The sequence below is a fragment of the Melanerpes formicivorus genome, unplaced genomic scaffold (genome assembly GCF_026170545.1).
Source record: "Melanerpes formicivorus ecotype bairdi unplaced genomic scaffold, bMelFor1.0.p_v2 SCAF_1, whole genome shotgun sequence".
NCBI lineage: Eukaryota > Metazoa > Chordata > Aves > Piciformes > Picidae > Melanerpes > Melanerpes formicivorus.
Window position 1 is genome coordinate 59,557,566 of NW_027142353.1, and position 24,091 is coordinate 59,581,656.

General features: G+C 43.1%; 1 protein-coding gene across 8 annotated transcripts in view; it reads right to left on the minus strand.

The window, feature by feature from the left end:
* GRIA4 (glutamate ionotropic receptor AMPA type subunit 4) overlaps positions 1-24,091 on the minus strand; it is a 285,058-nt gene that overhangs the window by 88,747 nt on the left and 172,220 nt on the right. For all 8 annotated transcript variants that reach the window (XM_068144917.1, XM_068144910.1, XM_068144937.1 and 5 more), the window contains exon 4: positions 21,118-21,302. In XM_068144917.1, coding sequence (XP_068001018.1) covers positions 21,118-21,302 — 185 coding nt within the window. The remainder of the gene's footprint in view (positions 1-21,117; positions 21,303-24,091) is intronic.

Genomic DNA, 24,091 nt, shown 5'->3' on the forward strand with positions numbered 1-24,091 from the left:
TTCTATTCTATTCTATTCTATTCTATTCTATTCTATTCTATTCCATTGTATTGTGTTGTATTGTATTGTATTGTATTCTATTCTATTCTATTCTATTCTATTCTATTCTATTCTATTCTATTCTATCTTTGAGTGTGATTCAGGTCTCAGTAACATGCTAAAGACTTTGGAAGCAGGCATGAATGAGAGCAGAGGTAGAAAGGACAGCGAGGCTGCCCTTTCAGTGTTTAACCATAACACAACATCAAGTGATGCAAAAAGGAAACAACCACTACAGTGCTGATATAGCAAGCTCAATGACAGGGTTTAGACAAAGACTATATCAAACTGCACCTCACATAATCATCTCCACAAAGCACTTGAGCTTCCTTCCAAATGAATGAATTAGATACAGCCAAAAGTTTTCCAGGTTACTCAGTAAGGTCTGTCTCCCTTCCTGCTTTTTAATCTTAGGTTTAGACCCTGCCCTGAAAACCCAGCAATTTCTTCCCTTTATGGATTGCACCTCATGTTCAAAAGAGAGAAAAACCATTCATGAAGCCTTGCAGCTCCTTTTCCCAGTGCAGTAAAATATAATCAATATCACATTTTGGAGATGAGAGGAAAGTCACTGAAGGACTAAATAATTTGGCCAGAAATAACCAAGCATCCAGGATCTAAATCTGGAAAGATCTGTGGCTCTATTCCCTTCCAGTGGAAGGGAAAACAGAAGGGATGTGGCAAAAACAGCTGCTCAGAACTATTACAATTTCATGATTATAAAGCAATAAAGTAAATAATATGTCTGCTATCATTTTGTTCTTCTTGTTTCCCAACCTCTATTTTGTATTTATAGATAGTAGCTAAAATGCTTCTATTTAAAACACAGAACACAAACTAAAAATATTGCCAAAGACACTGTCCCACTTTCCCTCCCCAAGTCATGACCAGATTGTCAGCCTTCATATGAATTAATTGCTTATTTGGGACTTACTCAAACTCCCCTTAATATCAGTGAATCAGTGAACCAATGATGCCAATTTACTAGAGGGCAGCAGATAACAAAGAGGGAGAAATCACAGTTTTCCCCACCACCAACTCAACACATATGATGAGGTGCTGTCAAGACATTTTTTCCCACTTAATAAAAGGCCTCAATAGGAAGGAGACCCCTGACATCAATAATACTTTGCATCAGGAATAGTGTAGCCAGCAGGAGCAGGGAGGTCATTCTGCCCCTGTACTCAGCACTGGTTAGGCCACACCTTGAGTACTGTGTCCATTTCTGGGCCCCTCAATTTAAGGACATTGAGACTCTTGAAAGTATCCAAAGAAGGGTAATGGGGCTGAGGAGAGGCTGGGGGAACTGGGGTTGCTTAGCCTGGAGAAGAGGAGACTGAGGGGAGACCTTATTGCTCTCTACAACTACCTGAAGGGAGGTTGCAGCCAGGGGGGAAGTTGGTCTCTCCTCCCAGGCAACCAGCATCAGAACAAAAGGACACAGTCTCAAGCTGCGCCCAGGGGAAGTTTAGGCTCTAGGTGAGGAGAAAGTTCTTCACAGAGAGAGTAATTGGCCATTGGAGTGTGCTGCCCAGGGAGGCAGTGGAGTCAACATCCCTGGGGGTGTTCAAAAAGGGATTGGACGTGGCACTTGAGGCCATGGTTTAGTGGTCATGAGGTGTTGGGTGACAGGTTGGACTTGATGATCTCTGAGGTCTTTTCCAATCTTATTGATTCCATGATTGTTTGACCTGTACTCTTCCATTATAGAGAAATTTCTATAGACTAAAACTTCACATTTTGAAATAACTACAGTATCATAGTTTAAATTTAAGTGGACTGACAGGATTTAAGACATATGCGAGACGATAGCAGTACCAGACCCTCAGATTCAGCTACAGCTCCCTTTGAGCTCCTGGAAGCTGAGGCAGCTTTGGCAATTAACACCCTTAGTGATCTGTTACCTGGGGTTCGGTTTTGTGACATGTATTGTGGCAATCATGGTCAACCTGTAACCACTGAGGTATGTCAGATACAGGCCACAGTCAAAATGAGTGAATACTGCAAAGAACTAATCGGGTTTGCTTCTGTCCTTGTTTCTAGCAAATGCATCCAGGTATCACTGCAAAATTCCTGGATTTGATGTGAACAATACAGAATACTTTTTACAAAATAAGTTTTTAATTTCCAGTGTAGTCTCTCTTAGGGGGAGAAATAAAGGTACACATTTGGTTGTCTTAACTAAAGGTACCATCTAGTTGTCTCAACTTCCTTTATAGCCAGTGGGAAAGAGCAGGCACTTTGAGGAAATGATTCATCTTATCCTAAAACACATGTCTAAAATTAATTAGACAGCTTGTGCCCTTAAAGTGTATGTTTTTCTGCACTGACTAAAAAAAGAGATGATGATTATTAACTCTGATGTATACACCTACATTTTATATCCTTAAGGTTAACTGAGATGAATTCCACCCCAAGAATGTTGATCATGCAGAGAAATGATGCCATATGGATTGTATTTCCAAGCAAGATTTGACATAATGCTGCTGATGAATTTGAAAGTGTTTATGGCTACTGCTCACACATAGTTTAGTTTTCAAAGCAGGACTTGCTTGTGATCAAGGAAGAAAGAGCTTGTTTAGTAAGACAACATTCTGTAAGTATCTCACACTTTTGAATATCTAAAATATACATACTGTTTCCTTTCTGGTTGTTAGACTGAACTCACGCTACACTTCAGGGGTGCTTCTGGGCACATCACATTCTTTGGCATCATCCAAAAGAATTCAGTTTATTCATGTATTTTGAGTCTGCCCTTGATGTGAACCTAGGGAACTGGGAGATTCACTTCAAAAGAGCACATCCCTGACACCAAGTAGGGCTCTGTATGCATGTGTGTGGGTGCCACTCTTTTAGGCCCTCAGCATTCATGGGGCAGTTGCAAATACATGTATAACACAAGGCTGAACAATGAGAACTGTCTTCATTTCAAAAGGAAGATCCTAAAGAAAGGGCAACGCTGCCACAGGCATCCATGGTGACTCTGCTTAGGGAGCAGGTCTGACACAGCTCTCACTCTGGCCAGCTGCAAAACCTGGGCTTTGCCAGTCAAATAAGCAGTGACACACTATGAAACTGCTGACTTGGTAGGTCAGGGTCATGTTAGGTCAAGGAGGACTCTGTATGTGTAACTGCCTTTTTCATTGCTTCTGGATGCTTTGATTCATAATTGTTCTAGTGCTGGCAACCTGAGTGAGGTAAGATTGTTTCCCCTCACAGAATCACTAAGGTTGGAAAAGACCTTCAAGATGATCAAGTCCAACCATTATCTAATTCTACCAGGGCCACTACTACACCATACCCTTGAGTACTATATCTAGATGGCTTTTAAATACATCCAAGCATGGCAATTCAACCACTTCCCTGGACAGCCTGTTCCAGCTTTTGATAACCCTTTTGGTATAGAAGTTTTTCCTAATGTCTAACCTAAACCTGCCTTGGTGTAACTTGATGCCATTTCCTCTTGTCCTATCAGTTGTGACTTGCAAGAAGAGACCAATACCCACCTCTCTACAGCCTCCTCTCAGGTAGTTGCAGAGAGTGGTAAGGTTTGTGCCTCCTTTTCTCCAGACTCACTGAGTCTCTTCAGCTGCTCCTCCCAAAACTTATTCTCAAGACCCTTCACCAGCTTCATTGCCCTTATCTGGCTATGCTCCAGCAACTCAATGTCTTTCTTACATGGTGGCTTTCAAACCCAAACACAGTAATCAAGGTGCAGCCTCAACAGTGTTGAACACAGTGAGCCAATCACCTCTTTAGTTGTGCTGGACACACTATTCTTGACACAGGCAAAGATGTTGTTGGTCTTGGCCACCTGAGCACACTGCTGACTCATCTTCAGCTGGCTGCTGATCAACATTCCCAGGTTCATTTTGGCCAGAAGCTTTCCAGCCACTCTGTCCCAAGCTTGTAGCATTACACGAGGTTGTTGTGACCCAAGTGCAAGACTCAGCACTTGGCCTTGGAGTCCACATGACTGGCCTCAGCTCATTAATCCAGCCTGTCCAGGGCCCTCTGAAGAGCCTTTCTACCCTCCAGCAGATCAACACTCCCACCCAACTTGACATTGCATGCTAGTTTAGTGAGGGTTCTCTCAACCTCCTCCTCAAGGTCATTGATAAAGATATTAAACAGGAGTGGCCCCAGCACTGAGTCCTGGTCCCTAGTTGTGACCAGTCACCAACTGGATTTAACTCCGTTCACTACCACCCTTTGGGCCTGGCCATCCAGCCAGTGTTTGATCTGGCAGAGTATGAGCCCATCCAAGTCTAGTTCGTTCATGAGGATGCTGTGGGCAATAGTATCAAAGGCTTTACCGAAGTTCAGGTAAACAATGTCTACAGCCCTTCTGTCATCTACCAACAGAGTACTTCTTCACTTACACCTTCTAAACATGGAGGGTTTTTTTGCTGTGTACTCCCACTTCTCTGACTTCTTAAAACACTACACACTGATACTGTGCCTTTGCTACAGTGATTTCAGCTTGTTCAGGGACATTTTGGGAAGAAAGTGCTGGGAAAGGAGAACTGATTTCTGACTACTTTGGGGAAGAATGAGAGCAGGCAAAAGCAGGATGCTGCACTGACTTTTGTATATTGATTTGCATGTTTTAATTCAATGATCAAGGTGGGTAGCACCTAGAATTGGAGCTCTTTTATACTATTATTTGTAAAACTGAAGAAATCATTAAATAATCAACATGGCTCTGAAGAAGAATTAATAAGAAAATACAATCTGATTCCTCGATTACCATTAGCAGGAAAGATAACAAGAGTCATTTCACCTATTAGCCAGTAGTCACATTATGAGTAAATATTTCATTTCAGTAAATGCAACAGGACAGAACCAAAGTGAAATATTAAAGCTCTTAGGCAATCCAGGTGCTTTCAGAATCTACTGTAACTTTCTTTTCCCCAAATACCATCGTGCTTGTGAGTGCCTGCAGAAGGTGAACTCTGAAAAATAGAATCAGCCTTAGACTATATATATATGACTAAATGCATTTATGCTTAAGAAAATAACAAAAGGAACATTACTTTGTGGTAAGTTCTAGTTGCTGATCATAGAATCACAGAATCAATAAGATTGGAAAAGACCTCAAAGATCATCAAGTCCAACCTGTCACCCAACACCTCATGACTACTAAACCATGGCACCAAGTGCCACATCCAATCCCTTTCTTAACACCTCCAGGGACGGTGACTCCACCACCTCCCTGGGCAGCACATTCCAATGGCTAACAACTCTCTCCGTGAAGAACTTTCTCCTCACCTCGAGCCTAAACTTCCCCTGGTGCAGTTTGATCTACCTAATTCTGATTTTAGTGATAATTAAAAACAACCAGAATGATACCCCTGACTGATAAAGGCAGAGCCAGTGAGATCTGAACCCACTGCAGGCTTTAGACACAACTCTGAACTTTTTGACTTTATCATACAATACTATTCTCTCCATTCATCTGAATAATAGCCTGGCCTAGGAAATCCAGAAACTATTCCACTATTAAAAAGAAGAGATACCAGTGCCTACTTTGATTCTCTCTTTTTTTTCCTCTTCTTTCTCTTTTCCAAGGAGTGGCAAGTTCACTCACTTTGATAAAAGCATTTCCAGACTTACATCAGCATCCAAACAGAGAATCAGGCCCCAAGTCAACCTCTCTTCTCTACTACTATGAAATGGATATTGCATATAACTCCTTTTTAAAAGAATGTTTAACTTCTATAGCATGAAATGATCCTCATTATAATTTCCAGAAGATGGAGGTCAGTGCAGCTGGAGTGAAAAGGACTTATTTTCAGTCAAATCTTTTCAAAGGGTGATAGCTGTGCATTAGCAATGGGATTTTAACAAAGGTTTTCGTCTTTGCTATTGTGCCACAATCCACCGCCTGAAGAAAAAGAACACCTGCAATAAAATGAAGTCTGTCCAACACAATATAAAAAATGTGGCAACTTGTTAGAGACAGAAGATTGAGACCTGACCTGAAATATTGTGGCAGAAACAGCGATGACATAAACCACAACCGAAATGGGATTTTATACAATATCTGAAGCAAGGTTAAGTCTTTTACAAAGCCATAAAAAAGCAATTGAGAAACAAGCTTAGTTTTAACAGCCAGTGCTCTTGAAAGGGCATGGCTGTTGGGGAAAGGGTGGACTGTTAACGGCCTACAGTCACCAGAGAGGATGTCAAAGGAGGCAACAACCAAAGCAGAAGTAGCTCCTCACAAACTGGCGCTCCTTTTTCTGTTGTGAAGACAAGCACTATTGAGCTGGCACAGCAGTGCACACGACTGCTCCATGCATGGCCGAGCAGAGGGTAAGGATGCTTCCCACAGAGCCCTGGTGTCCACCACCAGATGGCAGGGCAAAGCCCTGTGTGGTGCAAGCAGCTGCTAGGGAAGAAAACCTGGAGACGCTGTTCAAAGGCTATTAACTAGTGTCCTGAGCACGGCTGGTTGGTGCTTTTGCTGTTAAAGTTGTTTGCATTCAACTTCTGTGAAAGGCTCACTCAGAACTAAATGGAATATGCAGACTTGTAGGGGAAAAGGAGGCAAGGAACAAGAGGAAGGATGCAAGAAGGAGGCCACTTTACAAATCCTCCAAACCATTTGTATTCATCCTTTGTCTTCCATCACCTATTTGTTTTTCCAATAACTGAAATAACCTATTTCTCGGTTCCAAGCCTCATCAGCTGTGTGGTGCAGTGGCAAAACCTGTTTCTATTACTGTGCAGTGTGAGACTATTATAGTCTGCAAAATCCCATCTGCTTCACAGAAAATGAGCCTATGCAAAGAGCTCTTCCTGGCTCTGCCGACTACGGAAGATGCCGATGATGGTGCCCACAGCTGGCTCCCTCAAGGGGAAGAGCTATCAGTTTGCATTGACATTACAGAGTTGCTTAGAAGCAACTCTGTAGACCTCTAGGGGAAAAAAGCACAGAGAGAAAGGAACGATGAAGAAAAGGCACTTTATGAATCTCCCACCCTACAGAGGCTCAGAAGCAATGCACAGAGTTGCTACTATGTCCCTGAAGTACTATTAAGTCCAATAGTGATGCTACTGGCCCAGATTACTGTGTGCTGTGCATATACCAAATTCTTTAACTACTGATTTGCTTCTGCAGTTCTGTGTGAGCAGAACTAAGCCTGCATTTTGTTCATGTGAATCAAAAACGTACAGAGGAAAACTGGAGACCGCGTGAGACAAGGCAAGGCCATGCCATTTCTGACTCACAGTATCACAGTATCACCAAGGCTGGAAGAGACCTCAAAGATCATTGAGTCCAACCTGTCACCACAGACCTCATGATTAGACCATGGCACCAAGTGCCACATCTAATCCCCTCTTGAACACCTCCAGGGACGGTGACTCCACCACCTCCCCGGGCAGCACATTCCAATGACGAATTACTCTCTCGGTGATGAACCTTCTCCTCACCTCGAGCCTAAAGACTCAAGAGATAAAGAAATCCTCATTACAAAATATAATAGACATTCCATTTATTATTATGTATCAATGCATCTGTGTACATTGAAGCATTAAGTATGTGCCAGATGCTGCACAGCAGTTTTCACCTCTGTGTTTAAAGGCAAATAAAGCCCTGGATGAGCAGCAAGGCTTGATCTTGCTGAAACAGACCACTGACAGAGCTGAGAAAAGTGATGCCTGTCTACTAGGAAACATCCTGTTTAGTCCTTATAGCCAGAGGTGGGCAGGGAGCAGGAAAAAAAAGACTGGAATCAGCCTGTCTGGTAGACCAGAAGCCAAGCTAATAACTTCTGACAGCAAAAGTGATTCACTATACATAACTCTGAAGAAAATGCCTCTCACAGCAGACACCTTGGAAGATGTCTAACGCACAGACTGAAGCTTGAACTTTGTGTAGTTCAGAGATGGATGGGAGAGAATGGAGTTGCTACAGTTGGAAAAAGAAAGGAAATCCATTGCCATTCTTGTGGAAAGAAGACACTTCTTTTCTGAAATGAGTTATGTGTATGCCCATGTGTTTATGTGTATACAAACATAGGAACAAATACTGCAAATGTTACTGCATCAGAAAAAGCCTGAGAATACATAAATAAGGAATAGCAATATGGTCTGTCAGAAAGAAGTAACCATAAAAGTTCTAGGCAAATGCTGAGCTTTGCAAGAAGGTCATTATGGAGACATACTTAAACCTCAATTCCTAAATGTCTGCCCAAGAATACTATGCAAAATTAGGAAAACATAGCATAGAATGAGAAACCCAAATGAAGGAGAAGCTTAGGGAAAGATTTTTTAGATGTGGTCACTTAAAGTAGCACAGAGGTGTTCTGATCACCCTGGTGTTCCTTCTACCTGTTTCTGAAGCAAGCACATTATGGGTTTGCAAAAATCAATACAAGATGATACAGTTCTCAAGAACTGCCTACATGTATGCCAACAGATTAACGAGAGACAAATGATCTATCTGTGTAGATCTGTGCCTTGTTTTGTGGCTTGACTCAGCCTTATTCAACAAAACCAGCAGGACAGTCTGGGTGCACACTGGACACACAGAACCTGGGGGTTCTGGTAGACAAGCTTACCAGGAGCCAGTCATGCATGCTCATGGCAAAGAAAACCAACATCCTCTTGGAATGTATTACCAGCAGATCACGGGAGGTGAACTTTTCCCTCTGCTCAGCTCTTGTGAGGCACATCTGGAGTGCTGCTCCCAGTGCTGGGCTGCCCAGTACAAGAGATCAGGTCCAGAGAAGGGCCACAAAGGTGACTGGGAGGTGAGGAGAAGCTGAGAGAGCTGAGACTGTCCAGGCTGGAGAAGAAAAGACTCAGTAACCTGCATAAACACCCAATGGGGTGGCATAAGGAAGAGGTTCATTGAGTCTTCCTAGAGGTGGATAGCATAGGACAAAAGATAAAGGACACAGGTTCCAATAAAAAAAATTCTAATTAGAGGAGACTATGTTTGGGGTTTTTCTTACATGAGCTACTAAAGCACTGAAACAGGGCATAAAGGGGTTGTGGGATCTCCATCCTTGGAAATGTTCAGAACTTGACTGAATGAGTAACCTGATCTAAGACTTTTTAACAGTGGGAATGTCCAGGTGACCTTCAGAGTTCACTTCCAACAACAAGTACTCTGCTATTCTGTTTGTGGAACATAGCTGTTCATGTCAGTACTTCACAGTATCACTGCAAAACCAGGTTCAAAATCTTCCTCAAAACAAATTCCACATCTCAAAGACTCCAGTCTTTCTTTCTGGTACCTTATTTTCTCTGCAGTATTTAATATGTGCTGCCAGGGAGAATTCTGACAGATAAGGAAATGGGGACCCACAACTGTTAACTTCCAACTTCTGCATTTCATGCTTTTCAAGGTTTCTTACATAATTTTAAATGTCCTTTTGATGCAGATTAACATCAAAAAGAAAGAAAAAGAAAAAGACCAAAAGAAAAGGGCTAAAGTATTTACTATTAGCAAAACTATTAATCACAATCTAAAGATTTGTATACTACACTGTTCAGCTTAATTGTGAAATCTCTGTGGAGCATTGACTTCATTGTATATTGGAACTAATTTCTCGGCACCAAACAAGCTTATAAGTAATAGCTGTGAGATCAGTTATGGCTGAGTAAATGACAGTCTGCTTCTCTGGTAATGAGTGTTATTAGTGTCTGAAGAAGTAAAAAGACCAAGTATGATGGTTGTACAAATAACATGTTTTCACTGAATCACAGAATCACAGAATCACCAAGGTTGGAAGAGACCTCAAAGATCAGTGAATCCAACCTGTCACCACAGACCTCATGACTAATCCATGGCTAGGCATTACATCTACACTGAAATCCTCACAATGATTTTCTGTGTTATTCTTCATATCTGACCACAATTTCATTACTTTATCACACTTCACTGTTGCTTGCAAGCTCTTAACACAGAAATAAGACAAGAAATCTATAGCATGTATTTACAGAAGGTAAACTACTTCAACTATCTGAATGCAACTAAAATTTAGAAGACAGTGCTATGACATTTCTTTAGATGTGTCTGCTTTGCTACATATAGAATCACAGAATGGTAGGGGTTGGAAGTGACTTCTGAAGATCACTAAGTCAAAACCCCCCTGCCAAAGAAGGATCACCAAGAGCAGGTCACACAAGAATGCAATCAGACGGGTCTTGAAAGTTGGTAGAGAAGGAGACTCCACAACCTCTTTGGGCAGCCTGTTCCAGTGCTCCATCACCCTTAAAGAAGTTGAGGTGGAATTTCCTGTGTTCTAGGTTTTATCCATTGCCCCTTGCCCTACCACAGGATACCCTGAAGAATCTGGCACTTTCTTGACACCCTCCCTTCAGATACTTATAAACATTAATAAGATCCCCTTTCAGTCTTCTCTTTTCCAGACTAAACTGCCCCAGCTCTTGGCCTTTCCTCATAAGACAGATGCTCCAGTCCCTTAATCATCCTCTTGGACACTCTGTAGTATATCCCTATTCCTCATGAACTGGGGAGCCCAGAACTGGACACAATATTCCAGACATGGTCTCACTAGGGCAGAGTAGAGGAGGAGGAGAACATCCCTTGACCTGCTAGCCACAGGATACCATTGGCCTTCTTGGCCAGAAGGGCACATGGCTGTCCCATGGGTAACTTACTGTCCACCAGGACTCCTTCTCCATGGAGCTGTTTTCCAGCAGGTCCACCCCTAATCTGTACTGGTGCACAGTGTTTCGCCTCCCCAGGTGCAGGACTCAACACTTAGTCTTGTTGAATCTCAGGATGTTCCCCTTAGCCCAGCTCTCCAGTTCTCTTTACTAAAGAAACTGTTTGTGCTACTGATCTGTCTGTGGGTCTATTCATTAATTTTCCAGTAAAATACATTTCAACCCATTCATCTTTTTCAGCTATATTTGAAAGGAAGACAATGTCCCTAACACATCATTGAAGATATCTTAGACATGTGAGACATTAATTCTGTAGAGTACCTATTAATACTGGGTGCTAGGTGGAGAGCTGAGACCTGTATGGTTTTGCCATCATAGTATCATAGTATCATTCAGGGTTGGAAGGGACCACAAGGATCATCTAGTTCCAACCCCCCTGCCATGGGCAGGGACACCCCACACTAGATCAGGCTGGACAGAGCCTCGTCCAGCCTGGTCTTAAACACCTCCAGGGACAGCGCCCCAACCACCTCCCTGGACAGCCCATTCCAGGGCTTCACCATTCTCATGGGGAAGAACTTCTTCCTCATGTCCACTCTGAATCTCCCCACCTCCAGCTTCATTCCATTCCCCCTAGTCCTATCACTACCTGAGATCCTGAGAAGTCCCTCCCCAGCCTTCTTGTAGGCCCCCTTCAGATACTGGAAGGCCACAATCAGGTCACCTCGGAGCCTTCTCTTCTGCAGACTGAACAGCCCCAACTCCTTCAGTCTGTCCTCATAGGAGAGGTCAAATAGATAAGAAACACCCAGGCATCCAGGCACTACATCTCCTGTCTGATAGCTACTAGTCATTGCATGGATACTGTTGTTGGATACTGTTGATTTGCACATGCTTTTGATTAGCCATTGAAAGTGCTATTTCTTCCTTAAGCAGTACATTTTCAAGAAGATTTTTATGAGGAAAAAGAAAAGCTCACAGTAACCAAGAAGGTATCAGCCCTCACTTCTTACTGTCTTAGTAACTCTAAACACTGCGTCATCCTGCTATACGCAGCTTCCAGATTGCTTCAGATTACAGGGATGCAAATTAAGCAATGAATAAATACTAATGAGAATAAAATAATGTGAGAACACAAGGACAAAAATAATAATAATTTTATTAAACTGTGGTAGCCTCACTTGGCATTTCAAAAGTTCAGCTTAAATTGCTGTCTGGTACTAACTTTGTTTGGGCCTTGCCAGTAATAAATAAACCCAGATTTATCTTGTAGGCACGATGATTTTGAGACATGAGTTCTGAATTTCAAACAAAAATTCTATAAATATAAGATTAAACTAATGGGTTTCTAATTTTGGTAGAGACACCCTTTAAACTGAGGCAGCCTTCACAACCTATCTTTGGTGAGTGAGCCAGAAATGCAAATCAATACAGTACTTGAGCCTGCAGAAAGAAAAATAAATTGAAAAACAGGAGTAAAAAAACAAAGTAGGAAAACTCCTAGTGAAAAGTGAGAGCAACACATGGGCCTGATTCTTGATGAGCACAAGCCCTATGAGGAGAGGCTGAGGGAGCTGGGGTTGCTTAGCCTGCAGAAGAGGAGGCCCAGGGGAGACCTTCTTGCTCTCTACAACTACCTGAAGGGAGGTTGTAGCCAGGTAGGGGTTGGTCTCTTCTCCCACACAACCATCACCAGAACAAGAGGATACAGTCTCAAGCTGCACCAGGGGAGGTTTAGGCTGGATGTTAGGAAGAAGTTCTTCATAGAAAGAGTGATTGGCCATTGGAATGGGCTGCCCAGGGAGGTGGTGGAGTCACCATCACTGGAGGTGTTTAGGAAGAGACTGGATGGGGTGCTATTTTACCTTGGTTTAGTTGATTATACAGTGTTGGATGATAGGTTGGACTCGATGATCTCAAAGGTCTCTTCCAACCTGGTTAATTCAATTCAATTCTATTCTATTCTAGTCTAGTCTAGTCTAGTCTAGTCTAGTCTAGTCTACTACTTTGGCCTGGACTGTTCAGATGCTGTAACCACTTGCTGCCAGTATTAGCAGATTAGTTGGCAGGAAATGTGAATCACAACGTTACAGTGTGTTTCAAGTATTCATTTCATCTTAAGCAGAAGGTTCTTCGTATTAAATTCAGGGGACCACTTTAGAAACACAGTTTGGAAGGAAGAGGTACACATGCAGAGAATTTTTTGTCTCTCTCACTGACTTTCATCCTTTGATTCAAACAGAATATTTCAGCGTTCCTAAAAGACCACCTGCTGAAAGCGTCATGAAAAAAGTGACGTTGATAAACAAAGACCTAACAGTACTTGACAGAAGAATATGAATCACCAGAAATGCATTCTGCTACATAAGCTATATCTATTATACAAAACTGTGGAGATGTCATTTTACCTCTCTGTGGTTTTGTTTCAGCTCCTTTTCTCTCTATCGTGTTCCAGTAAGCTGGCAACGCAATGGTAAAAGCAATCTCTAATTTCATGAACAGAGGAAAATGGGGCTTTATCTAACACAAATAAATGAGAGTTTATTGTTGAAATTAAAAACATGGCATATTTTTATCATGGCTTTGTATGAACAGATGAAACAAAGAGCCAGGAGACACTTCATTACATTCAGTGAGAACTTAGGAGGTTCTCGAGAACATTCTGTAAAGCAGAAAGAGTCTTCCATAACTGTTAAAGAGTAGATGTACTTTCTTCAAGATGGAAACAAACTTTCTGCATATTCTGGGGAAAACTGACATGAAAGAGATTTTCATAAAATCACAGAATCATAGAATGGCTTATGTTGGAAGGGACCTTAAAGATCATCTACTACAGGCTGGCGTCAGAGTGGCTGAAGAGTGGCCAGGCAGAGAGGGACCTGAGGGTGCTGGTTGATGGTAGGCTGAACATGAGCCTGCAGTGTGCCCAGGCAGCCAGGAGGGCCAATGACATCCTGGCCTGCATCAGGAAGAGTGTGGCCAGCAGGAGCAGGGAGGTCATTCTGCCCCTGTACACTGCACTGGTTAGGCCACACCTTGAGTACTGTGTCCAGTTCTGAGCTCCTCAGTTTAGGAAGGATGTTGAGTTGCGGGAGTGTGTCCAGAGAAGGGCAACAAAGTTGGTGAGGGGCTTGGAACACAAGCCCCATGAGGAGAGGCTGAGGGAGCTGGGATTGCTTAATCTGGAGAAGAGGAAACTCAGGGGTGACCTTATTGCTCTCTACAACTACCTTAAGGGGGGTTGTAGACAGGCGGAGGTTGGTCTCTTCTCCAAGGCAACCACTACCAGAACAAGAGGACAAAGTCTCAGGCTGCGCCAGGGGAGGTTTAGGCTGGCGGTTAGGAGGAAGTTTTACACAGAGAGAGTGATTGCCCATTGGAATGGGCTGCCTGAGGAGGTGGTGGAGTCACCATCACTGGAGGTGTTCAGGAGGAGACTTGATAGGGTGCTTGGTTGCATGGTTTAGTTGATTAGGTGGTGTTGGATGATAGGTTGGACTCAATGATCTTGAAGGTCTCTTCCAACCTGGTCTATTCTATTCTATTCTATTCTATTCTATTCTATTCTATTCTATTCTATTCTATTCTATTCTATTCTATTCTATTCCATTCCATTCCATTCCATTCCATTCCATTCCATTCCATTCCATTCCATTCCATTCCATTCCATTCCACCACGCCTGCTGTGGGTGGGGATACCTTCCATCTTCATTTTACTGCTTTTGAGGCTACTACACAGCAAGGAATCACACCTTTTGGAGTTAGTTCTGGGGGCGAGCACCACTGGTCATGTTAAACATTGCATCTCATTGAGTCAAGGACTGTGGAGCTGCCCAAAGCACCACTGCTGCCAAGGCTGAGTAGTCTACACCCAGTGCCACACCATCCCAGCCATGTATCAGCTCTACACTGGTAAATCAAAAAGGATAAACCATGTTCACCACATAAAGTGCATAAGCAAAGAAAACATGGTTAAAGTCTTGATGTTTGTAGTCTGTCTTTCGGGGTCTAGGATCTCAGGATGACAAGGTCTGCCAGCAGAGTCTGAAGAAGTTTCACTGACAGGTAACAAAATGTTTTCCTGTTTGCCCTGAAAGGGGCAAAACAGGATCTGTCCAGCCTTAAACTGGGACGGTGGTTATTGCTGTTTTAAGTATAAAAAAGAGCTAAAATTTCCTTGGTGTGCTTAAATTACAGCAGATTCTCAAGATTAGGTGGAACCAACTCAAACAGACTGAATATGCTGTTTGTCTTAACTGATAAACCTAAGTAACAACTCTGTGACCCTGTGGAGCTGTAGCCTTTAAACAGGACTTTCTGCTGAGCCATGCCAACTGACATCAATACACAAACCAAGCAAAATGCTTCCAATCACTCCCAAATATCCTCCAGTTGCTGCTGGTGGCTGTATGGGCGTGTATGAGTGAGCATGACCAAAGAGATGTTTAGCTTTATTAAGAAAACCATCAGAGTCTTGTAAGTTTTGGCATAGCCTTGACAGGTAGGATGTGAAACCTTTTCTGAGATTAAGATAGAGGCAATCCAAGCAAATTGGACATAAACACTTATGTGCAGGCTGAATGCATCTCCTGAATTTAAGGCTGACCCTACTCTCTCTTCCTAGAATGGAAATCTGAAAACAAAACTAACTCTCTGTAGTTTGCCCTTAAAAAGTGTAGAGGATTTGCCCTTGCCCAAATCATCAACATAAAAACCTAGAAGAAAGATCTTACAATGGAAAATGCGCATCCTGGGTTGTGCACAGGGGGGTTCTGGATTTCAGATATGCTGTAAGGTTCCAGGAAAGACATTTACCCTGAAAACAAGTCTGAGGTATGGAGTGTGGAGGTTGCTTCTATGCTCACCAAGGTACATGGAGGAGAAAACATAAATGAGAAAAACTAATGAACTAAGGAAAATAGAGAGAACAAAAAGAAATAGAAAATTGTGAGATTAAAGTTGCACAAGAAGTGAGGAAACAGCAAGGTGCTGATTTACTCAGCTGGGCAATTGAGAGAGGTCAGTGAGCAGAAGACACCAGGTCAGGAAAGACTGAGGGAGCTGGGGTTGCTCAGCCTGGAGAAAAGGAGACTCAGGGGTGACCTTATCACTCTCTACAACTACCTGAAGGGAGGTTGTAGACAGGTGGATGATGGTCTCTTCTCCCAGGCACCCAGTACCAGAACAAGAGGACACAGTCTCAGGCTGCACCAGGGGAGGTTTAGGTTGGATGTTAGGAAGAAGTTCTATACAGAAAGAGTGATTGCCCATTGGAATGGGCTGCCCGGGGAGGTGGTGGAGTCGCCGTCATTGGAGGTGTTCAGGAGGAGACTTGATGGGGTGCTTGGTGCCATGGGTTAGCTGTTTGGGTGGGTTGGATTGATTGATGGGTTGGACACGATGATCTTGAAGGTCTCTTCCAACCTGGTTTGGTTTATTCTAATAAAGGTTTATTCTAATATGTGGGCACCAGGTATGGGCAGGAGCTCACTTTTTGAACACACACAGCAAAAAAGCCACCAGTTTGCACTGTTTGAGGTCCACAGTCACAAGAAGTTTGAACATGTGTGTGTGTGTATTTATATATATATATGGATGGGCAGTCACTTGAGAAGAAACACACAAGCCCACGAGCCAGTTGCTCTCCCTTCATTAGCATAGATTTAAGGCCAAAGCACTTTGAGTTACGGGCTCATTACTGAGATTTAATTACTTTTCCTAAATGTTCTGCAGAACATTTGCTTGCACATTGCTAAGTATTACAGTATAGGCACAACTTAGGTTCTCAATTACAGGAGAACTAGGCAGGAAAGAAGTTGAGTTAATTAGAGTTACTGAAGCTTAATCAATTCCTCTGTGTATGCAGGGAAGAGCATGCCAACTTTTGGTCCATTTGTGAACCTACTTTACCTGTCTGCCACAGGTCATCACAGCCCTCATGTAATGGGAAAAAACCAACTGCTGATATTTTTAAATAGCTGCTATGTTGCATTTTCTACATTGAGCTAGACACTCTTTGTTTCAATCCCATTTTTGGCAGACTAAATATTTTTGTGTCCAAAATAATTTCTGGCTGCCCATCTTTAAGCAGCACTTGGTCTCTGAGGGCTTGTTTTGGAGAGCCAACCTTGCACCTCAGGCTTAGTTACAGATCAGCCTATCTAGGAAGATGGGGACTTTCACAATTGAGAGCAAAGCTGCATCTCTTCTGTATACCTTGTCTAGCCTGGCTGTAAGGGCATTCCTGTTTGTGCAGTGGCCTCCCTGTGAAAGGATGGAGAGGATCACCAGGAATATTGGGGGAAAAGAGAATTCACATGATCTGGAAAAATCACCAAAATATTTTCTGAAATATATGAATTTCAATTTAATTAGGGCAAGCATAAACATATATATATACACATACATATATATATATATATATGAATAGTAACAGAATCACAGGATACATCCAGTTGGAAGACATCTCAAAGCTCATCCAGTCCAACCTCTGACCCAGCACTGAAGGGTCAATACTAAACCATGTCCTTAAGCACCAGGTCCACAAGATGCATAAACACCACCAAGGACAGCAACTCCATCACTGCTCTGGGCAGACCATCCCAATGTTTGATAACCCTCTCTGTGAAAAAATGTTTCTAATATCCAGCCTGAACTTCCCCTGGTGCAGCTTGAAACCATTTCCTCTAGTCCTGGCACTTGACACCAAGGAGAAGAGGCTGCCCCCTCCTTGCTCCAACCTCCCTTCAAGTAGTTGTAGAGAGTGATGAGGTCTCCCCTCAGCCTGCTCTTCTCCAGACTGAACAACCCCAGCTCCCTCAGACACTCCTCATAGGCCATGTGCTCCAGGCCCTTCACAAGCCTCACTGCCCTTCTCTGGACATGCTCCAGAACCTCAATGTCTTTCTTGTAGTGAGGGGCCCAAAACTGAACACAGTACTCCAACCTCCCTTCAGGTAGTTGTAGAGAGCGATGAGATCACCCTTCAGTCACTACTAAGAAAAGAAAACATCTACATGCCTAAAAAAACAACTTCTCTCGCCTCATTACCATAGATTTAAGGGCAAAAGCTTTATACTTTGGTGTGAATAAACACCATCACAAATACAGAACAGCTTCTTTCCTGGGTAAAATTCATCCTGCTCAAAATGAGATGATAGCCAGATGAATCACTTCCTAAAACTACTTGTATGACTGACTAAGGAACAGGTATGTTGCAAGCTAGGCGTTTACTTCTACACTCTCTGAGAGATTAATTAACTTTCATGCTTGCCCTGTAGATGGGCTAGCCAAATCCATCATGTCTAATTCAGTCTGTTGAAGCAAGGCACTTCATTCTGACTTACCATGCTTGCATTAATACCTATTTTACACATGTAAAACTCAGACCTGCATGAGGTCAAAGTAGGTCAAAACCAAATCACATTAAAATCAATATCCAATTTAGTTCTGCATGATTAAGGGCAACAAAGCTGGTGAGGGGTCTGGAGCACAAGAACTATGAGGAGAGGCTGAGGGAGCTGGGGGTGCTTAGCCTGAAGAAGAGGAGGGTCAGGGGAGACCTTATTGCTCTCCACAACTACCTGAAGGGAGGTTGAAGGCAGGTGGGGGTTGGTCACTTCTCCCAGGCAACCACCAACAGAACAAGAGGACACAGTCTCAAGCTGTGCCAGAAGAGGTTTAGGTTGGATGTTAGGAAGAAGTTCTTTATAGAAAGAGTGATTGGCCATTGGAATGGGCTGCCCGGGGAGGTGGTGGAGTCACCATCACTGGAGGTGTTTAGGAAGAGAATGGATGGGGTGCTTGGTGCCATGGTTTAGTTGATTAGATAGTGTTGGGTGATAGGTTGGACTTGATGATCTCAAAGGTCTTTTCCAACCTGGTTAATTCTATTCTATTCTATTCTATTCTATTCTATTCTATTCTATTCTATTCTATTCTATTCTATTCTATTCTATTCTATGCTATGCTATGCTATGCTATGCTATTCTATTCTATTCTGTTCTATTCTATTCTATTCTATTCTATTCTATTCTATTCTATTCTATTCTATTCTATTCTATTCTATTCTATTCTATCTAAAAACTCAGGTTATGTTCCTAAAAAGGAACTCAGTATCCAGGTGCCACTTTGGAAGGAAAATGAGTAGCAAACCAAACACACATGTGAGATCAGTGAGATCCAAACATGTACTGGATTCTTAATCTCACTTTGAAACTGAGTGGATACTCTGTCAATACACCTACACAGGATGGTGGGTGTACTTCAAGACTCACAGTACTGCAGCATTCTTTTTCTAAGTCACATTTGCATGCCACGTAAAAGAAATCTGCTACATACACACATGCACACACAGCTGAGAGAGACATTGGTTAGGCTACACCTTGAGTCCTGTGTCCAGTTCTGGGCCCCTCAGTTTAGGAAGGATGCTGAGTTGCTGGAATGTGTCCAGAGAAGGGCAACAAAGTTGGTGAGGGGTTTGGAACACAAGCCCTATGAAGAGAGACTGAGGGAGCTGGGGTTGCTTAGCCTGCAAAAGAGGAGGCTCAGGGGAGACCTTATTGCTCTCCACAACTACCTGAAGGGAGGTTGTAGCTGGGGGGGGGCTGATCTCTTCTCCCAGGGCAACCAGCACCAGAACAAGAGGACACAGTCCCAAGCTGTGCCAGAGGAGGTTTATGATGGAGGTTAGGAAGAAATTCTACACAGAGAGAGTGGCTGCCCATTGGAATGGGCTGCCCAGGGAGGTGGTGGAGTCACCATCATTGGAGGTGTTTAGGAGGCGACTTGATAGGGTGCTTGGTTTAGTTGATTAGGTGGTGTTGGATGATGGGTTGGATGCGATGATCTCAAAGGTCTATTCTATTCTATTCTATTCTATTCTATTCTATTCTATTCTATTCTATTCTATTCATTTTTCTGAATGTGCTTTAAAAGCCCCTCAAGTTGAATGCTCTGTTTCACTACAACACAGGCTGAACTGGGGAAGGATTTCACTAGAAGTTGTAGGAAGCATGTATTAAAATTCAATGGCATTCAGAACAAAAGAAGAAAAAAAGAAGAAGAAAATAAAAAGGCCAAATGAATATCTATAGCAATATGTTATCATCTATTCTTTTCTTGGCAACAGTCATAGCAAAAGTCCTTGTTAAATCAGCCTTACTATTAATTCTGAGTTTCCCTCTTTACCTTCTGCAAGGGAAAGCAAAACTGACATGTGTATTTCCACGAGCAGCATTCTCTCCGTTGCTCCATCACAAATGACATTTCATATTTCTGTGTCTTGGGCAGCACCATGAACATTTTTGCAACAAAATCTTAATTCTCTAGCGTGCTACCAGAGAAGCAGCATGGCAGTGTGGGGGGGGATGTACCACCAGCAGATGGCATTCATTCCCTGCAGTTCCTGCAGCAGCAGGTACTGAACCATGTACTTGCACCGCATCAGCATTAGCATGTGGGATCAGCGCGGGGAGCAGCTAGTTAACCGTAAGCTATTTTCCTGTCATTTGATAAAATGCTCTTTTCAAAGCATTATTTTATTTTTCCCATTACCTAAGAAGGAGCTTATACACAAGCACTGCACGAGATGGATCTGCCACATCAGAGTAGCAAGATTTTATATTCACTTTAAACGCTGGTACAGGTACTAGCCAGTGCAAGCCAGTCCCTCCGGCCAAGCGCTGTCTTTATCTGATGGCAGCTCTCCATGAATAACTGACGAAGAACATGACCTTCCTTCCCAGTTCAATAGCACCTTTATTCTGCTGTTCTTCATGATCATAAATAGTCTGCTGAGGCAATAAAGCTAGCAGTTTCAATGTGTGTAATAATAATTGTAAAGGATTTTATGGCTAGAAATCTGTGGTCTATGCTATTTAGTGAATAAAAAGTAATACTGGATTCAAATAAGCTTTTTTTTTTCCCTCAAACAAATCTGAGCTCTGGCCCCCTTAAAGGTATGGACCAAGGACATCTTGGCAATTCAGCAACACCATGCTCTACCAGCCCTAAGACCTTGATGCAGGCATGGAGATACTGGGATGCAGGGTGTGGTGGGTTGGAGTTTCCCCCCAGCTTTAACACCCAAGAGTGATTTATTCATATTCTTCTACTTTCCTGCTCAAAATCTGCCACTAAATTTTAAAGGCGTAGCCTAAAACTACCGCGCCGGGCTACGTGTGCAGCTGCCCTAACTGATCTGCTGAGTGGGAAAGGATGGGGGCTCACTGATGTGCTGGGTATTAAGTATTGCACAGGAACAGAAAATGGAGCAGGCAAGTGGACACAGGCATATATGCCCATGAAGAAAATCAAAAGAGCAAGCAATCTCATTTCCATTGAGGAAACAAACAAAATAAAATGCACAATGGTGTCTCATCTGGACATTCTACAATGCACAACAATGACATGAAAAGCAGGCATTACCTGTTCTAAGAGATTCTGAAGTCTCTCTATTTCACAGTCTATGACAAATTTCTTTTCTTGCCTTCGGTCCAGATCTTCTAAAAGTCGCCTGTAGCTGGCATCATTAAAATTCTCCACACAGATGGCACTGACTTGCCAGCTATTTTGTCCTGCTTTTTCCATAATAGCTTGAAGTATTGAATAACCTAAAAAAAAAGAAAAAAAGCAAAAGCAAAAAAAAAAAAAAGGATAAAATATACTAGTAATGCAATCATTGAATTTTTGGAATAGGATTTGTGCTTAATCAATATTATGCCTCTTAATATTTGCTCCTGCAGGGAAGGGAATAAGAGACTGTTTGGATCCCTACCTATGTTGATAGGCATGACCAGTGCACAGTAAGGAATTAACAAAAACTGCATTCTCAGCATTATGAATAATCTTCTTATGACTTATAAACACAAACTATTCCAGTCAAGCATTCAGCTTCTAAGATTGGTTTTCTACAGGACATGGACCTGGTGGAGAGGGGCTCGAGTAGGGCCATGAAAATGATCAGGGAGTTGGAACATCTCTGCTACAATGACAGGCTGAGAGCTGGGGTTGGTCAGCCTGGAGAAGAGGAGGTGCCAGTTTGGAGAAGAGAAGGTTCTGAGGTGACCTGATTGTGGCCTTCCAGTATCTGAAGGGGGCCTACAAGAAGGCTGGGGAGGGACTTCTCAGGATCTCAGGTAGTGATAGGACTAGGGGGAATGGAATGAAGCGGGAGGTGGGGAGATTCAGGCTGGATGTGAGGAGGAAGTTCTTCACCATGAGAGTGGTGAAACCCTGGAGTGGGTTGTCCAGGGAGGTGGTTGAGGCCCCATCTCTGGAGGTGTTTAAGATCAGGCTGGATGAGGCTCTGGCCAGCCTGATCTAGTGTGGGGTGTCCCTGCCCATGGCAGGGGGGTTGGAACTAGATGATCCTTGTGGTCCCTCCCAACCCTGACTGATACTATGATACCTAATAGCAGCCTTCCAGTACCTGAGGGGGCCTGCAGGAAGGATGGGGAGAGACTGTTTACAAGCGTCTGTGGTGACAGGATGAGGGGCAATGGCTTCCAACTAGAGAAGGGCAAATTTAGATTGGATATCAGGAAGAAGTTCATCACTATGAGGGTGGTGGAACACTGGAACAGGTTGCCCAGGGAGGTGTTTGAGGCCACTTCCCTGGAGATACTCAAGGTAAGACTTGATGAGGTACTGGGCAGCCTGCTCTAGTTAGGGATGTCCCTGCTGACTGCATGGAGGTCAGACTAGATGATCTTTGGAGGTCTCTTCTGGCCTGTACTATTCCATGATACTATGACATCTAGGCACTTTATCACACAGCATAGAAAAATGAGCCTACTCATTCCTCATTTACCAATAACACTTGCCTACTACCAAGGCAATGTCAGACAATCAAATGCTTTGCTTTTATTTGTTGTTGCATGGTTTGGTTTTATTTGCTTGCATTTCGTTTATTTGGGTTTTTGGTTTTGGTTGGTTGGGTTTTGTTGTTTGGGTTTGGTGTTGTGGTTTGTTGGGAGGTTTTGGATAGAATTTAACCCATGCAGTTTTTAATCCTTCTTAGTAAGAATTCTTTCATTTATTTATTTAGTTAGTTAGTTAGTTATTTGTATCACAGTATATTAGAGGTTGTAAGGGACCTCAAAAGATCATCAGGTCTAACACCCCTGCCAAAGCAGGATTACTTGGGGTAGTCTGCACAGGAATGCATCCAGATGGGTTTTGAAAGTCTCCAGAGAAGGAGATTCCACAACCTCTCTGGGCAGCCTGCTCCAGTGCTCTGTCACCCTCACTGGAAAGAAGTTTCTCCTCATGTTGAGGTGAAATCTTTTATGTTCAAGCTTGTAACCATTGTTTCTTATTACTGTGCACCACTGGAAAGAGCTTGGCCCCCTCCACCTGACATCTACCCGTCAGATACACATTGATGAGATCCTCTCTCAGTCTTCTCAAGACTAAGCAGCCCCAGGGATCTCAGTCTCTCTTCACAAAGGAGATGCTCATGTCCCCTAATCCTTGTGGCACTCTGTTGGATTCTCTACAGCAGTCCTCTGTCCCTCTTGAACTGGGGAGCCCAAAATAGGATACAGTATTCCAGGTGTGGTTTCACCAGGGCAGAGTAGAGAGGCAGAAGAACCTCCCTAGACCTGCTGGACACACTTTCATTGATGCACCCCAGGATACCATTGGCTGTCTTTGTCACAAGGGCACATTGTTGGTCCATGGAGAACTTGCTGTCCACCAGCACTCCAAGGTCTTTCTCCTGGAGCTGCACATCCTTACTGAACTTCATGAGGTTTGCCTGCACCCATCTCTCCAGCCTGTCCAGGTCACGTTGGATGGCTGCACAGCCCGACAGGGTGTCAGCCGACCCCTGCCGTTTTGTATCATCAGCAAACTTGCTGCGAGTACTCCCAATCCCCTCATCCAGGTTGTTGATAAAGATATTGAACAAAACCAGACCCAGTACTGATCCCTGGGGAACACCACTGGCCACAGGCTCCAATTTGCCATTGATGACAACCCTCTGAATTCTGTTTTCAATCCACCTCAGGGACCAGCTGTCTGTGCTGCATTTCTTGAGCTTTTCTGTGAGGATGTTATGGGAAACAGTATCAAACAACAATAACTACTGTTACTGAAGTCGAGGTATATGCCAGTCAAAGCATATGCCAGTATAGATGTGTGAATAGAACCTATACTTATTTATTTCAGAGATTCTATATAGCTTTAATCAATGTATACAAAGTGGTTAGAGGTCAATGACTGAAGGGCACCATAGAAGCATTAATTGTTACTGCTGGCAGGATTATTGCTCTTTATCATTATCAGTATTTGATGCCCCTTTTATCATCTTTGAGCCCATTCACAGAAGGAACAGGCAGCATTCTCTCCAAAGCCTTCACCTGAACTTGCAGGGCAGGCTCCCTGCCCGTGGTCTCAG